Raw genomic sequence first — 16,754 nt, forward strand, 5'->3', positions numbered from 1 at the left:
TATCTGTTGGAGATTTCAAGAATACTGTTAATTGAATTGGCTAATAGTTTGCTTAAGATGGTTTCCATGGAATAATGTATTGCGTCGTGAGACAATGGGTGAATCGCATGAAGCTAGTGACGATGCAAATAAAGTCGCCTCCCGATGAACTATAACCGTTTAGATATATCCGTGTAAACACCTCCCTAAACACGTAATCCGCTTGTCACTGACTCAAACGCGGCTCATTGGTGCCACATGGCAAGGATACATGCAGTGTACATGTGAGCTCGGCCAATAAACATCGCGGGCCGCATAGGATTCACATCTGAGGCTCAGCCTTCCTACCTGCCAGGTTGTTGGCCTCCCACGCACGACCAATTCAACTCCTGCACAATTCAGCTTCTTCGGTTCACTCCTATCCTACCAGCCCTTTTGGATATTGGTTTCCGGCTCTGTACGCGGTGCTATCAAGTTTTCTTCTCATTCCCGTGTATCGCATCTGCAAATACAATCAGAACCCAGCAGAAAAGAGAATGGCTATCCGTAGGGGAGGCTTTAATTTAGCATCAAGGGCTGGACGGTATTGGCAGGGCGCCGGCCGAGGTAGTTATTGGCCAACAAAGGGGTTTCCCTGGCCAGGTTCAAAGCGAATGCCTCAAGTGGCATACGCACTTAACACCTGCCAGACGCTTAGCAACTATGCTACAAGTTCCCGCGGCAAGACTCAATCATCAAAATCATCATCTGGATCGTCGAACTCGGAAAACCCCCATCTATCTCCCCCGAAAGGGCTCGAGCAGCCCATCTCCATGCCCTTCACTCGCCTTGATGAAGGTACATGGCTTCACAACCGCCCCGAAACTGACGTATATAAGATTCTCATCGACGCCTACCGTCTTCGTGTTGAGGATACTTATGTTTTCCAAGGAGAGTTGATGGAGGACAGCCTCTATGCCAATCAAAAGAGTGGGTTACGCGGCTTTCAAAAGTTTTTGCGAAAAGCTGGCACTATCCCGGGCCTGTTGCCCCCATGGTGGAATAAGGAGAAAAAAGCAGCCTGTGTGCGTTTGGGGATGGAGGCATCGCAATGGTCAAGTCTGCAATACGCGGTTGAGAAGAGCGACATTATCGAGCACTACGGGGATCGTCTCTTTCCAATGCAACTGCGAATGCTGGCGGAGGCGGTCTATGGAATCCATCCCAGTGGCACTGATTCAGCGCTGATGCGAAAACTTATGGTGTCAATGGAGCGGGGGGAAACGAGGTCTTACTCCATATTTGATTTCTCCCGACTATGGAAACGCTGGAGATCTTGAATGGATGGGGCACATGGCAATTCACCGCTAATAATGCGACACTCTGCTCTGCTATGAGGAACTTTGATGTTATATAGTTCATACTGGTAACAGCAGACACCGACTAAGTTTAGGATCTGGGAATAGATCATTCTGACACGACAATCACACACACACATATGTATCAAGGCTGTGATGATCCTAATTTTTACAAGCCCCATAGCAATTACACCCAACTATAAGCAAGAGGAGATGGAAGTCTTCCACTGATCATATATCAAGGTAGGCAATGTTCTCGTGAATTGCAACTTTGACATGAGGCATCTTTTCCTGCAGTCCTTCATAATACTCTTTTACGATCTAACTTGATGCCTCGATATACCCTATGGCCTTGGACAAAACATAGACATCCCGCTCCTTAACGAAACGGCCAAACTCCGTCGTTGGCTCGGCCGCAGACATGGCTTCCAAGGCCCGATCAACCGTCATCCACTGATGAACAAACCCATCCGCAAGCTCCTCTTCCGTCAAACTCGGCTCCCCCGTATCATCAACAACATCAGCCAGATAGCAATACGAAATCTGATGCTGATGGAAGCGAAATTCTTCAGTCGTGGCAAAGCAGCCGGTGCTCCGTAGAGCGACTATTGCGCCGGTTTCCTCCTTGACTTCGCGCAGGGCGGCGTCGGCGTGACTCTCGTCTGCCTCGACGCCGCCGCCGGGGAGTTTGTAGTAGTTTCCTTCTTTGACGTAGATTATTGCGATTTCACCTGAGGGCTTGAGGGCCACGACGCGAGTAGATTTGCGGTCTGTGTAGGATTTGGTTGGGTCTCTGGTGCCGATGATTTTGTGATTTGGCGCATTGCTGTTTGCAGTTGCCATGGGATTATGAAGAGAGATGAGAACGGCAAAACAATTCTCACACAAAATACTTTATCTATACGGAAGGAATGAGCTGTGAGAAAGGAGAAGAAACAAAGTGAAGAGGGTATATGCAACGTTGAAGTCTTTGTCTCTCTAGTTGTCGTGCGCAGGCAGCAATCTGTCTCATTTGGGGGGACATACAAATAAGCGCATACAAATGGGCTAGTTCTTAGACGGCCAAACAGCAGTCGGAAGTTTGCATATCTTGATACTACATCATCTTATTGCTGTCGATGTATTATATGATAACCAAACACACCTCTATTTAGCATCTTGTAATCTAGTTTACATGTTATCAATTAGGCGCAAAACACCACAGATCGTAGTATATATCCAGCTCCTTGGGCAACAGACCAGACCATCACACAAAATCTGCCTCATCCCACGCATCTTCCCCAATTGACTAGTATTAGCAGAATTCAGCGCAAATTAAAAGATGGGGTTTAGAACTTCATAGCTTACCGACGATCGAGTGGTTCGTAGAGGCATCGACAATCATATTGCGCCTCAGTCGAGCAATGCTATCAGCCTGGAGCAAATTGTGCTTGATAACACACTTCTCAATCGAACCGTACCTCTGTCGAAGCTTCATCAAGAAGCACAGCATATTCTCCTTTCTGCAACAAAACCTTCAGTCAGCTAAAAGTCCGCATGACGCTTTTCGCATTTATAAGAGGGAACAGCTACGTACCGTGATCGGACCAAAATCTCTGCATCGTTGCGAGTGCCTTTAAAAGCTGGATTCCCTGAAATTTTATCAGCAAGTGACGGAAGATGCGGAGCCAATTCTTCGTCTGAGAGGGAATAGTTCTTGGCCACGGCCTCGTCGCTCACGCTGCAGAGGGATAGAATCAAGGCGCAGATGACGCCCGTCCTGTCTTTTCCTAGGTCGCAATGAATCAGCATGGGAGTCGGTTCATTAGTATCAGAGGATAGATGCTCAAGAATTGTTGCGAATGGGCGCGCTTTATTCTGGACATGGCTTGCCGAGAAGAGGATCTCTGAGAAGGCCTGGGCAAATCCCTTTTGGAGTTGGTCAGTATAATAGTAACAGGTAAGTTTCAATGTAGAAAGTGGCATCTTCTTCAGCATCCAAGTAGAGAGACGGGACGTACCTCGCAACTTGCCCCGTGTTTTTCGAACCTCGCAACAACAGCGTCTGGAGCGTATTCCTCAGGCCGGAACACTGGCACTGACGCTCGAGTTGTTATGCCCGCCCAAATCACCTTGCGTTGGTCGTAGTATTGTGAAGAAAGTTCCTGCGTTGAGCGGAGATCATACGTGTGAGTAATGGCAAGCATCTGGAGTTTTGCTCGTCCTCTAGGTGTCGCCATGGTAGGCCTGGCTGAGCGAAAGACGATATTGCGCCGAACCTCCTTTCCTGGCTGCGAGGCGATGGGAGTGCCACCGATGTCGCGAAAGTTGGGCACTCCTGGAATGGAGATGTATGGTGCGGACATTACCATCTTGGCTGTTCAGGAGAGAATGAAGCGCGAGTAAGATGGAGGAGGTGATAGTAGTAGGATTTGAGAAGACGAATAATTAAAAGGGCAACTGGGATATGCCAACTCGACTGGATTTATACTGGTTCGAAGCCTTAAACATTTCGAGATATGAATGCACATTCATTTCTGACGTTGGACACCATCTTGGCGGCTTTCATAACTGTCCCTCAATCCCTTGCTGTTTCTCTTCGTTGAACGCATTCGCTATAAATGGCTTTTGAACGTTCTAGATCGCCTTGGCCCATAGATGTTCAGACGAAGTCAGTTCAGTGGCGATGCTGGACAAAGCACATAATTGTCAACACTCACTGAACAGTCAGCAATCAGCAAAACCAAGTAAGGATAAGGAGATCTTAGCATCGTGGCCATGTTAAACTCATTATATCTCTTGGCTCAAAGTGAAAAGCGGTGCTTAACCATCTATGTAAAGGCTCTCCAAAGAATTATTGTATGTAGCCATAATGATTCCATCTAACGTGACTAATTTGCCATTAGGCACTGGCATCGTTTCCGCAGTGCTGCGTTCTCTCCACTGAATAGGGCACGGATAGTAAATCGACTTTATCCTATCCATAATTGCTTCCTCTCTTTTTTTGTCTCGTCTTGCTTTGGACACCAAGCTCACCAACAAACGCCAAGTCATGATATCAAAAATTTCATATTCCTTTGTCTCTTGTCTTCTCCTTGCTTTACTCCTCAATCGACTTGACGCACTCCCATTCGCCACGCAGGTTCTCTTGCCACAGGGACACCTTGTTGTCCGCGCAGCTAACAGCGAGGACGTTGCCGCTCAGGGACCAGCTAACACGCCAAACAGGGGCCTCAAAGGTGAGCACCTTGCTTGCCCACTGGCCGCCGCTGGATTGATCTGACGTCCAGATACGGACTGTCTTATCCTGGGAAGCCGATGCGATGTATGACTTTTGCAAGACGGTGGGAGACCACGCAACATCGCGAACCCAGTCGCTGTGGCCCGTCAACGCTTCACCCTCCTGCTTGTATGACTGTGTGGCAGGGTCGAACGCCCAGATCTTGATCAAGTTGTCAGAACCACCAGTGACGAACCGTCGGTTACCAGTGGCGCCAGGGCCTGGGGCGCTGCTAACGATGCTGCCAGGTGAGGTGGCTGGTGCCCAGGAGACAGAGTTGACGCCGAGGCCGTGGGCTTGGAATGTGACATGGTCGACGCTGTTGTCCTTGAATTCGAGGACGCTGACGTTGCCGTCAGAAGATGCGCAGGCGAGGAGGCAGCCGGCCTCATGAGGAGACCAGGAGACAATGTTGACCGAGGCCTTGTGCAGGGGGAAGTCGTAGATTCGCTGCCACTGGCTGTTCTGGGCGCCCTGTTCTTTCCAGATAAAGACCTTGCCATCGTAACCAGCCGATGCCAGAATGTTGCCATACTTGGGATGCGCCCAGGCAACGCACCATACAGCACCTTCGTGACTAAAGGAGATGTCGTGTTAGTGACTATGTTGGCGGGAGGGTATAATGTCGGCATATATAAGACAAGGCGTCGTCTCACCCCTTCAAAGTCTCAACCAGGCGTTGTGTCTCGCCCTCAATCTCGAAGATCTTGATTGTTCGGTCGCTTGAGCAGGTCGCCAGCTTTCGTCCGTAGTAGTCGAGAACGGCATCATGCTAGATTGGATTCTAGTTAGCCAAGGCGCACCCTTTGCTGCTTGTCGTTCGGCCGTAAAGAGAGAGCACGGCAAAGGTTTGAAGCGCATTGCATAGCGATTTCAAAGCTAAGTCGAGGTGAACAATGGTAGAGGTCGAACATACAATCATATCATCATGGCCGGAGTTGGAGATGACCTGCGCCGCCTGGATGAACATGTCCTGATTAGCCACCTCGAGAATTGCGCAATGGGGGGGAAGGAGGAGCTGCAAAGAGCTGCGCATCTTACCATCTTGAAGGTGCAACTGCGAATATGCTGAAATATAGAGGGAGAATTGGGGTTGCGGGAGCAAGAAACGAGACAAATGCGATCTGGCGAATCTGGCCTGTGCTGCTTTCCTGCCAGCAAGCTACGATCCGATACGTATAGCGCCACTGCGATTGGAGATGGACAAGTTGACAAGGTACCGACAAGGCTAGTGGGAGCTTTGGCCGGTGCACGTGACGGGACATGTGCAGGGGTGGTTTGTTACAGAGTTGCCAGTGCCTTGTAAATGGGCATCGCAGCAAACATGACGACTATATATATAAAAAGAAACTAATTTTCAGTAATGATGATTGATTGGTCGATATACTATACGACAGTGAAGCCAAGGCAAACGACGTAAAGCAATGCATTACCCAAGATATGAGAAATATAGATGTCTAGTCATGCATGTATGCCATCGTGGACCCTGGTTGACCAGTGTATTAAAATGTACCTAATAGTAGTAACAGCAAGCAACAAATAATTGAAATGAGCTCGTCAATTATACGCCGAGTGGCTCGGAAAAGGGCTGTCAACCAACACACAGAGGAGTGGAAGACGGTCAGACAAGAAGCAATATGGGACAACATGTGACCTCTCTATACGCCGGCTCTCAACGGATCTTGATGCCATTGCAGATCCACCGCTCTCCTCCGCTTCATCTTCGCCCATGCAATCACAAACTTTATTACCAATCCAAACTCGGTATACATTTCAATATAATTTATCATCAAATACGACCAGCGACATCTGCAAAAATCTTCCTCCCAGCCGCACAAGCATCCCCACCTAGCCAAAGCGCCATGAATCTCATCTTCGACTTCGACGGCACAATCACCGTCAAAGACACGATCTTCCAGCTTGCCCAATCCGCAATCTCCGTCCAGTCCCAGCGCAACGACGGCAAACATCTACAAGCATCATGGGACCACATCGTCAAAGCGTACGGCGACGACCACACGGCCTTTGCAAACGCCTTTACGCCGGCTTCACACGAGCGCCGCTCGCCAGGCCAGGAACTCGCCTATCTCTCTAGCCTCAAGGACACGGAGAATGCGTCGCTGGATAGAGTCGACGAGTCGGGTTTGTTCAGAGGATTGACGGCCCAGGACTTGTTTCAGATGGGCAGGGACCAAGTTTGCGGCGGATCCATTGTCGTTAGAGAGGGCTTCGTCGAGATGCTTGAGATGGCGCGTGAGAATGGGTGGCATGTTGCTGTCATCTCCGTGAATTGGTCCAGGGCGTTTATAGAGGGCGTGCTTCATCCTCATAACATCCCAATCATCACCAACAACATCTCCGCTGATGGCACAATCCAAGGCCCCGACGAATTCAACGACGGCGTCAGACTAACTACCTCGCGCGACAAGGCCAATTCTCTGAACCAACTCATCTCCAGACAAGAGCACTCCTCTCATCCAACCGTCTACTTTGGCGACTCAACTACCGACATGGAATGCCTCCTTGCCCACCACGGCATTGTCATATCTGCCGACGCCAAGTCGTCGCTCATGCAAACACTCGAGCGAGTCGGCATCCGCGTCCCGCACGTCGGCAGCCCCGATGACGGAGCAAACATCTTTTGGGCACGAGACTTTCGCGAGATTTTGGAGAGCCAGACGCTGGATCGCATTTCCAAAGGCCCATGATTTATGAAGCAACGTTGACCTCGCGATTGAGCACCATCTGAATCAAGCGAGTAGCCAAAACGGAGTCTACAACTACGTACACAGAGATATTCCGAGTCTTCTCAAGGCTGACGACATCCTGCCTGTCAAGCCATCCCCCTTCCTACATCTGCCCGCCGCTCTCTACCTTGGCATCGTCAATCATTATCGAGACCTTTGTTATTCGGAATCTCACTCTACGCGGAATTTACAGGCACAATGACTGTCTACATACTGACATCACCTGGTCACAAGATTAAAGCCCGGGATCAGCGCCTCAAGCCATGCAGCAACAATGACCAGGCTGAGATCGAGGCTCCCTACCGTCACCTTCACTCAAGAAGTTCGCTTCGAAGATGCGAATGGTGTGTCACGTTGCGCTATAACATCACCCTGAATATGACTAATTCCAACGAAAGTCGTGAAATTCTTTGCAGACGCTACCTAGAGTTGAACGATTGGGGGCATAGTGCGGCCAAGCATGACGTTCCCATCTATCACCAACGACGGCTATCTACAATCTTAGAGGAGTCATGAGCATGAGTACAGGGTTAGAAGAAGGAGTGAGATCACACTGAGAATGAGAAAGCTAGGTAGAGAGACTTGGGCAGTTTTTTTGTTTCATTTTCTTTGTCCTATTGTTCAAAGTAAACAACATGCGACATCGCGTTTAGAACATCATCGACACGTGCACAGACATATAGATACTGAAATTATCATTTGGGCCTTTAATCAAGCTTCAAAAAAAGAAAAAGAAGAATACACAATAACTAAATAAGCATTGAAAATCTCGCCGCCACTGAGAAGATATAAATATCAGCGAGAATCCTGCCATCCTTCAAACACGCGGTCAAGGTTGAATGCCGCACTGATCAGCGACAAGTGGCTGAAAGCCTGTGGTGTGTTGCCTAGCTGTTCACCGCTTCGTGCAATCTCTTCCGAGAACATGGACAAGTGGTTCGAAAACTGGAGCATGTTCTGGAAAAGATTCAAAGCTCGTGGAAGATACTTGGGTTCGTGGATGCTTGCACGGGTCATGGCTTCAACGAGCCAAAAAGTACAGATCGAAAAGGCTCCATCTCTGCCTCCAACTCCTGTGCAATAATACGTTAATAATCAGCTCCATCAAACATTCAGGTTTCATATTGAATCATGGCTTACCGTCATCTGACGCATCAGTGTCGTATCGGTACACCAACCCGGTGCTAGTTAATCCTCCTTCCTCTGGTGGCAGCATAATTCGATTGAGCGTGTTTGTAAAACGAGGGTCGCTTGGGGCAATAAAGAACACAAGAGGAGCAAGCAAAATGGACGAATCCAGCACAGTGTTGGATTCATAGCTCTGGATGAACGACTTCATCTCTTTGTTGTATCCTAGAGCGTTGTGAGCATGCAGCATTAACCTTGGACAGAAGTAGTTACAAACCTTTTTCCATAATCTCTTCATAGATGCTGTCGCGGGCTTCCAGCCATTTTGCTCTGTTGGGGCATGGGAGACATCTCTTGTCAGCAAGCCGAAGACCGCGGTCAAATGCCACCCAGAGGAAGATTTGCGAAATGGTGAAACGTTGCTTATCGCCTCGCACTTCCCAGATGGACATGTCGGTTTCTATACTTGGTCAATTCACCTGCCTCGGAACACAGTAGTAGTAGTTTACTTACTGCCAATAATGGTCAAGACATAGTCTGCCAGGTAACTAGGTTAGCAAATTGTAATACGTGATAAGATGATGGGTGATACAGACCCAGCATTCGCCGAACAGCACACCAAATATCCCAAGACACTGGCTTCCCATATTTGTTATACAAGTAGATGGAGTCCATTAATTCGCCATATACATCGAATTGAAGGTGGAAAGCGGCGCCATTACCAATGCGGACGGGGGCACTGCCTCGATAGCCTTCAAAGTGATCCAAGGTGATCTCGGGAATGTCAGTCTCGCCACGAATGGTGAACATGATGGGCAATCCACCATCTGGTCCTATGGATTGAGTGAAGCGCTCCATGATAAACTCCATGTAGGCGTCTGCCTCAGCCTTGAAACCAAGGCGGAGAAGAATGTATATAGTAAAGCTCGAGTCCCGGACCCATGAGAAACGATAATCCCAATTTCTCACGCCGCCTATATCTTCGGGTAAAGAGAAGGTAGGGGCAGCAATAATGGCGCCGGTTGGCTCTGCTGCTTATTAGCATGTCTTCTGAAAAAACATTGGGGTTCGTCATAGCAGTTTACCATAGGTTAATAACTTCAAAATCATAAGGCTCCGAGCCACCACCTCTCTCCATCGCCCCTTGTACCGAGACTGAGATATGAAGTTGTACCAAAACATCTGGGTATCGTGCTGCTGGTTGTCTAGGACTTCATCCGTGATGACTTCCGTGATATGGTTGGGGAGGTCATTTCTGAGAATAAATGAAACGGACTGGCCAGCTGTCAAAGTAAACCGAGATGCTAAGCCCTCGCCCAGCATTTCCTCTTTCTTGACTTTTTGAAAGGTTATGTCTGGATAATTATGCCCTATTTCCTTGTCAACCGCCACATCAAGCTGAAGTTTAACATCCTGGCTGTGGAAGGTCCCTATCTTGCTTTCTCGATGCTCACACGTGTGTGTGGCCCGTAAAAGCGTTGTCTCATGGGGGTGTAAGCCATAGCCAAAAGCAGGGAATATTTCAACATCTGCGACAGTTGTTAGATCAGTCCTACTACAGTTCCCCAAATTGCTCCTGATATTTTGTCCATGGGAAATGGCAGGGTAACATACCTATGGGCAAAGATCCACGGATGCACTCCACACGCCGGACGGTCCATTTCTTCAACTCTTCTTGCACACTCGTGGCCTCGCGATAGGCATTCTGTTTGTAGCCTTTGGTCATGACTTTGGCGCTCTTTGGCCGAGGAAAGAAGTCTACCACATCAACGACACCATCCTCATGGATGTATCTGGTTTGTAAAATGCACGAGGAAGGCAGATACTGCTGTTTCGTGGTGCAGCCGAGCTCATGAGGCGGGGAGATGCCAAAATAGCCCCCCTTGTTCTTATCGAGAAGGCGACAGAAGACAGACGGCGAGTCAAAATCTGGCCTACATCGAATTTAAGTTGAGATGGACCGCAGCAGTGTGAATTGACCTTTGATAACTCACCAGCACATGAAATCGATGCTCCCATCCAGACCAACAAGAGCGCATGTGTGCATATTGCCCACGATGCCATAGTCTTCAATGGGAAGATACCCGCCCGACTGAGTACGGCGACTGGGTGCAGGTGTCGCCATTGTGCAGGCCAGTAGTCAGTAGTATCAGTCTACTATGTTCCAGTGGCTCAGCGAAGAGGTTATAGCTGCTGTATTGCTGTATTGCTGTATGTTCACGTTATGATCTGGGTTGAGTCTCTGCTCTGTTTACTAAGGTAGATTCTCTCTCACAAAAAGACGAGCTTCGATGAGAGGGCAGATGCACTCCGGAAGGGCGGTTTCCCGTTCTATTATAGCACCAGTCTCCAATACCTGCCGCGCGAGTAGGGAATACTTGGCGAGCATCCCTCCCCAAGTAGGAAGAACTACCGGCATGTTAACAAGTGGTGATATGACACCACCCACAACACTAACAACTACCAGGCCATTCTGATGTACGGAGTACGTTGGGGTTGCGTATCGGGTAGTGAGGGGTTGGCAACCAATGGCTTCAAGGTTGCGACTATCTTGGGAACGGCAATTCGCAGGATGGCAGCTAGGGAAGGAAGGAGCACAAGCTGACCCCAATGGTTTTACTGATGTGGAAGTCTCGATGGAAGCTCGTCGATGACGTATGATGCTACAATATTACGTGTATCTCACGAGCTCAAGACGCCTATGCATATATGATATACACAAAAAAGCAAGTCAAAGGGCTCCTTGTATCAAATCTATCAGGTTTTCCCGTCCCTGAATCGACCATCTAGATGCAACCTAGAATGGCGATGGCATGCAGTCCGTAATTAAGATTGATGGCTTACCCCAGGCAATTCGATTCTGTCATGACGTAGGTGAAAAAACGCCGCTACTTCCGGGACAGCAAAAGCACTGGCTGGCCAATCAAGAGGTTTATTGCCAGTAGTAAATCGGGCAATATCAATTAAGCTATCTAACTACCAAAACATGGCTATTAGGTAATAGTTGAATTACAAGGTTAGGTTAGTTGCTGGAGCGCTCTCATCTCTAATATTATTTGACAAGGGACCATTCTTACACCAAGCTCCATATTAGACTAACAGAGCGGTAAATGGGTGTTGTAGGTAAAATGGCAGTAATAATCCTTTGATTTGTTCTATACCCTTAGCTAGGATTATCTATCATAATGGGTATCAAATGCTCCAAGCGGCATGATCCCGACGTCCCAAACGCCTCGACACCAGTAGATAACCGTTGACCCTGTTTTCACAATTAACTGTTTTTGTTACCTCCTCCTTTGAGATATCAACACCCTTCAGTGTCTTACATGTACTGCCTTATAAGAATACAGGCGAGGATATATCGATGAAATGTTCATTGCATGACCAAAACATCCTCCATTTCTTCTCCCTCGTCATCATCGCCATCATCATCCATCGCCTCCGCGGCTGCCTCCTTGGCATCGTTACCACCCTTGTCTCGGTACGCTTCACTTAAGCAATAGTGGTTGGCAAACGGGCCGCTCTTGTTGAGCACGGCAACCTCTTCCAAGACCTGGCGAAGGTACGAATCTGGCTGCTGAGTTCTTTGTCGCAGTGCCTTCATTGACCAATACTGATACTGTCGGAAACAATCGAAAATAAGATCGAGAAGCTGGTTTTTCGGAATACGAGTTGCCTTGAGGATTTCGCCCTTCTTGGGCTTGACGGTCGAGGGAGCATTTTTCTTTTCAAGTTTGTTAGCAGCAACATCAAATTAAGGCAGGGAACAGGCACACGCACGATGAAGTTGCCTCCCCAGCTGACGGAACCCGCAGATCCAGGGTTGATAATGGAAGACGCCTTGTTTCTGCTGATGATTTGAAGCTTCGATTTGGAGTTTTCTACTTCGAAAATACGTTTCGCCAAGAGCTCTTCCTCCTCTCGAAGGTTTCGTGGTTCAACGCGTAGGTCATATCTGATTTTTCCAAATATTTTTGTTTTCTCTGTGGAAAAGAATTAGCATCCTGCAGGGATACCTGCCATGCAAAAGATTGCCAACATACTTGGAATAGCTTTGCGGTAATAGGGCTGGTACCGACTCCTTCGATCGTAGGTTGGTCTCTCCGAATTGGCATTTCCCCTTGACCGTAAAAGGGCCAGCGGTATGCCAGCACTGGCCGCATCAGCGCGTGCCTTGTTCTTGGACTTGAAGCCCGGTAAATCTTCTTCGCTGAAGATGAAGGAATTGTTCACATCCTGGTCGAGGATTTCCAGGTCGTACTCGCGAGGCAGAAGCTGATGCTCAGGGGTGTTTGCCGTGAGAAGCATGCGCAGCTTCGTGAGCTCTCGAGGGCTTCCATCTGGCATTGTGTCCATCTGTGGCTCGTTCCAGGTCCGCAGCGTGCCGATCTGGATCTCATCATCGTCGCCCAGCTTCTCCGTCAGCTTGATCCAAGCATCCCACATGTACTTGGGGACGCGCGCAAGATACAGCGTCTCAAAGGTGTTGCCCGGTGTTGACTTGTCGTAGAAATCCAGGTCGCCGGCATCTTCGAAGAGATCGTCCTCGTCGAGCGCCATTGGCGACGCCGCCGGCTCGGGCTTCACGAACTCGGACTTGACGAACCCTGAGTCAGCCATCTCGATTCTTCTCTCCAGAGGTTCGAGATCTTGTGTTGGGTGATTCGATTGGGGCGGCGCAAGCAGGAGCTGCGGCAAGTTGGCGAGCTACTGTGTGTTGAGATGTGCGGTTGTGAAGAAACCACCAGGCGTCACCGTGGGCTAGAGCTTGGCAGTGACAAAGTACATGCGCTGGTGCTAGCCTGAGGTTCCCACTCTTGGAGCTGCTTCAGTGGCTCCTAAGCACTATCACACTGCTGAGTGCCTGCAGAGCCATCCAAGGCTGCTGCGCACTGTGTACAGTGACAATCTGCCTCTGCGCACTTTGCGATACTGTGTCGGTACTTTACGCTCGCAGCGCCAACTACAGCAACAGCTTTAGTACTAGCAGATCCGGTGTTGGTCCGTGCACGAGGCTGACGGTTTGACCCTTTCCAAAGACGTCAGATGCCATAGCAACTGCAAGCCATTATCATTACCGCGCATTAATACATCCTCATTCTCACGCCCGAAGAGTCCGTGACTCATTTATGACTTTGTTTACATTTCAAACTATCGTGATGCTTTGCACGGTGTCGAATTAACAGCCTTGAAAGGCTTAGGGGGGTGAGAGACTCAAGCCTCGAATCGCCAGGGCACTCGCTGGATCTCACGTTCTACTACTGCAGCGACGACGCCTCACTCTGAACTCACTTCTAGCTTTTCACCACCACTTTCATCCGTTGTTTACCTTATCAACAACTGATGTTTTTTTGACTTCGTTTTGAAAAGCCTATAGAGTTCGATTCACTTTTTGTTTACTTTTCCTTATTTACTTTTCTATATAAGTCGTCGGCTTCCCCGACACCCATTCTGCCCATCATGTCTTTCGTCAAATCACTCAGAGAACTCGCTATCATGGCCTGCCTCAAGAACATCCGTGATATCGACAACATCGGCTTCCTCAGCTATGAGACTGTCCGCGACATTCTGGTCAAGATTGACAATGCCGCCCAACTCCGACAGATTGAACTCAACTCACCTCAAATCGAAGGGCAAACAGCCGAGATATGGCTGAAGCTCATCGAGCGCGATTTCCCCCTGGAATCCAAAACCAAGGCATATCAGCCAAGGGATCCCAAGAAATGGTACAAGGTCTGGGAGAAGTACAAGAATGAGCACGACACTGCGCTTCAAGAGAGCGAGAACAAACTCAAGTCCGCCCTTGCCGGCCTCCGCCAAGACAAGGAGAAGAACACCAGCAAGATTGTCAGCGGCAAAGCTCTTCCCAGCTCTGCAAAGTTTGCCATCAGACGATATACCGGTCCCCGCGAAGGCTCTTCCAACGCCCTGACATTTGGCGGTGGCAGCCGCACAAAGACAGCCAATGGAGCAAGCGTGATGCGCAAGGTCCGCCGCGAAGTCAAAGAAATTGCAAACATCCACGGCTCCCTTTCACGGCCCATCAAAGCACCTTCGAAGCGACCTGTCATGAAGGCTCCAGTGGCCATGGTCAATGACCATAAAAGGGCTGCACAGCCGGCATATCGACCAGCCACAAAGGAACCCGCAAAGATGTCGCACCTGGAAGCTGCCTTGGAGGAGTTTGAACGACGAGCCACCTTTGTCTCTGATTCTGAAGGAGAAGATGACGGCGATGACGACCACGATGCTCTGCCCAAAGCAAAACAAGCCGCTGCAAAGGCCGCACCAAAAACGCCTACCAGCTCCCTTCAGCGAAAGTTTGGAGGTTTTAAGCCTTCGGTCAAGCCTGCGACCATCACCAGAGCACCGGAGTCGAAGCCGGCAAAAGACCCTCAAAAAACCTCGCCATCCCTTTTACCCCAGACGCGAACCACCCCGCCTATGGACGAAGGAAGTTCGCCTCAGTCAGTCGAGGAACTCCTAGAGGCTATTGACGCCAAACACCAAGCCGCGGCAGCCCCAGCCCCAGCTCCTCGCAAGCGCAAAGCTGTGGACATTTTCATGCGACCCAAGCGGAGGATGTAGAGTGCAAGAGGGAGGGCATTGTTTCATTTGTCGTTGAGATTTGTTGTGGTCTCTCATTGTCTTTCTCTCTATTGATACCTAGGGCGAGATATGCCCACACCGACTGCATGGTGAAGGGAGTTTTGGTACAGCCCTCGAGGCTTTGAGATTTTAGTTCGAACAAGGAGTACGGAATTTGTCTATTCAATTTCAATTTGTTTTTCCCAAGCACAAGTGCAGGCTCGATAGCCGACTCTCGTCAAATCGACGCAGCTGCATGTACGATAAATATTAGAGATGTGAAGAACCGGTGTCAAATAGGGAGTGCTTCATACAGTACTTACTTTAAATTATTTACTTCAATCAACTCAAGGTCTTTCGTTCGTCCAGTGACAAATGCTCTGTCTCGCTGTGCTTTCCGCCTGTATCATAGATATATGTTATCAGTTTGCTTGTGTGCCCGTCAGTTCAACTCTGAATGTTTATTCGGCATCCATTTGCCGCAAATCACAGCCAACGTTATCTCAAACGAAGGCTCGGCGAAAAGAGATCGTGCCAGGAAGAGCTTTTTATGCTTTGTATAGCTCAATCTATCAAATGACCAAATGTACGTGCGTAACTGACAACAAGGCACCGTATATCAAACCATAAATGTTGCCTTCTGCACTTGCCTTCCCCCATCTACCGCTCTCCTCTCGGCTCCCTTAGAGACATGTCGACATACTCGCTTCGCTTCCGTCGCTCATCATTGAAAGTGCCGTCCCCCCCTAAGGGCGAGGACGAGATGCAGAGTGTCACCGGCGACAAGGTTGTACTCGGCCGCAGTCTTGTCATCGGTCCTGCACCCCGAATTAGTAAGCTATTGTGTCACTCCTCTCGTTCGCCCGCCTGGCTTCGGAGTTTGGAGAAATCGCTCGATAGAAGAGTTGAATCCCTACATTTGCTTGCCGCCATGGATTAGGCGCTGCTGCACGGGCGGGATGCCCTCCTTCTCCTCCACCTTCTCCTTGATCTGGGAGACCTGTGCACAATACTATTCAGTCGCCGTTTCCGATCGCAGGACCCGTGGTAAATGGTGAGTGTATATACCTTGTAGTCGGACTCGATGTCGAGTTCAATCTCCTTGCCGGTCAATGTTCGCACCCTACAGGTTTCAAGCTCGGTCAGCCTCATACATCGTTGGAGAATACAACGAGCTCTCTCACTTGATCAACATGTTGGCGGTGGTATCGTGATGCACTGATTGTCTATCGGACTATCCAGAGAAAGAGAACCGTGTATGCGTTTATCCGCTGCAAGTCTAGATGCCTTGATGCTCTACTTGCACAAACGAGGCCTGGCGGTGACGGCTGTTGGTGAAGTTGATAAAGTCTGGATCACAAGGCTGAAAGTGACGGCACGGAAGCTGGAGGTGGGATGTCGGAGCTGGTCTGGTGGGGTTGCCGTTGCGCGCCTTGCGCCACCCAGAAGGTGCGGTTGGGCATGCAAACAGAGGAAAAGAAATATTCCGGCAGAAAAAATGTGACGAGGGAAAGAACAATAATTTATAAAAGAAATAGGGAAAATAAAGGATATGGATCGATGACAGAATGCCTGATCACCTCGAGGGCTTCCGGTGCAGACGCATTCGCAGGCCTGCCTAAAGCACCAATATGATAGGCAGGTACTTGTAGGTGGGTACCTTACAAATATGGCCGTTGCCTTGGAACCTTCCAAGGTTCACCAAAGCAATACACA

General features: G+C 49.2%; 9 protein-coding genes across 9 annotated transcripts; 3 read left to right on the top strand and 6 right to left on the bottom strand.

Annotated features, from left to right (window-relative positions):
* Positions 1-478: 478 nt before the first annotated feature.
* TRIVIDRAFT_215734 (uncharacterized protein) lies at positions 479-1,440 on the top strand (the record flags this gene model as incomplete). Its single annotated transcript, XM_014103728.1, has 1 exon — positions 479-1,440. The coding sequence occupies one exon, from the start codon at positions 516-518 to the stop codon at positions 1,296-1,298; it is 783 nt and encodes a 260-aa protein (XP_013959203.1).
* Positions 1,441-1,637: 197 nt separating this feature from the next.
* On the bottom strand, positions 1,638-2,159 carry TRIVIDRAFT_220443 (uncharacterized protein; the record flags this gene model as incomplete). Its single annotated transcript, XM_014103729.1, has 1 exon — positions 1,638-2,159. The coding sequence occupies one exon, from the start codon at positions 2,157-2,159 to the stop codon at positions 1,638-1,640; it is 522 nt and encodes a 173-aa protein (XP_013959204.1).
* Positions 2,160-2,652: 493 nt separating this feature from the next.
* TRIVIDRAFT_30592 (uncharacterized protein) lies at positions 2,653-3,661 on the bottom strand (the record flags this gene model as incomplete). The annotated part of the gene is made up of 3 exons (XM_014103730.1): positions 2,653-2,818; positions 2,893-3,224; positions 3,317-3,661. The coding sequence occupies 3 exons, from the start codon at positions 3,659-3,661 to the stop codon at positions 2,653-2,655; spliced, it is 843 nt and encodes a 280-aa protein (XP_013959205.1).
* A 471-nt stretch (positions 3,662-4,132) lies between these two features.
* TRIVIDRAFT_72210 (COPII component protein) lies at positions 4,133-5,753 on the bottom strand (the record flags this gene model as incomplete). The annotated part of the gene is made up of 4 exons (XM_014103731.1): positions 4,133-5,152; positions 5,232-5,347; positions 5,492-5,533; positions 5,617-5,753. 4 exons carry the CDS (start codon positions 5,617-5,619, stop codon positions 4,396-4,398), a joined length of 918 nt encoding a protein of 305 aa, XP_013959206.1.
* A 684-nt stretch (positions 5,754-6,437) lies between these two features.
* On the top strand, positions 6,438-7,283 carry TRIVIDRAFT_29873 (uncharacterized protein; the record flags this gene model as incomplete). The annotated part of the gene is made up of 1 exon (XM_014103732.1): positions 6,438-7,283. The coding sequence occupies one exon, from the start codon at positions 6,438-6,440 to the stop codon at positions 7,281-7,283; it is 846 nt and encodes a 281-aa protein (XP_013959207.1).
* Positions 7,284-8,117: 834 nt separating this feature from the next.
* On the bottom strand, positions 8,118-10,575 carry TRIVIDRAFT_146304 (glycoside hydrolase family 15 protein; the record flags this gene model as incomplete). Its single annotated transcript, XM_014103733.1, has 8 exons — positions 8,118-8,395; positions 8,463-8,675; positions 8,728-8,910; positions 8,964-8,987; positions 9,047-9,481; positions 9,536-9,979; positions 10,065-10,384; positions 10,445-10,575. The coding sequence occupies 8 exons, from the start codon at positions 10,573-10,575 to the stop codon at positions 8,118-8,120; spliced, it is 2,028 nt and encodes a 675-aa protein (XP_013959208.1).
* Positions 10,576-11,835: 1,260 nt separating this feature from the next.
* TRIVIDRAFT_128281 (uncharacterized protein) lies at positions 11,836-13,055 on the bottom strand (the record flags this gene model as incomplete). The annotated part of the gene is made up of 3 exons (XM_014103734.1): positions 11,836-12,174; positions 12,231-12,433; positions 12,494-13,055. Coding segments are annotated over 3 exons (1,104 nt in total), but the record flags the coding sequence as incomplete, so codon positions are not given.
* An 864-nt stretch (positions 13,056-13,919) lies between these two features.
* Positions 13,920-14,579, top strand: TRIVIDRAFT_18426 (uncharacterized protein; the record flags this gene model as incomplete). Its single annotated transcript, XM_014102920.1, has 1 exon — positions 13,920-14,579. A coding segment is annotated over one exon (660 nt), but the record flags the coding sequence as incomplete, so codon positions are not given.
* Positions 14,580-15,588: 1,009 nt separating this feature from the next.
* TRIVIDRAFT_91694 (uncharacterized protein) lies at positions 15,589-16,613 on the bottom strand (the record flags this gene model as incomplete). The annotated part of the gene is made up of 4 exons (XM_014103735.1): positions 15,589-15,856; positions 15,956-16,038; positions 16,107-16,161; positions 16,223-16,613. The coding sequence occupies 4 exons, from the start codon at positions 16,231-16,233 to the stop codon at positions 15,763-15,765; spliced, it is 243 nt and encodes an 80-aa protein (XP_013959210.1).
* Between the last annotated feature and the right edge of the window lie 141 nt (positions 16,614-16,754).

The sequence above is a fragment of the Trichoderma virens genome (genome assembly GCF_000170995.1).
Source record: "Trichoderma virens Gv29-8 chromosome Unknown TRIVIscaffold_4, whole genome shotgun sequence".
Taxonomy (NCBI): Eukaryota; Fungi; Ascomycota; class Sordariomycetes; order Hypocreales; family Hypocreaceae; genus Trichoderma; species Trichoderma virens.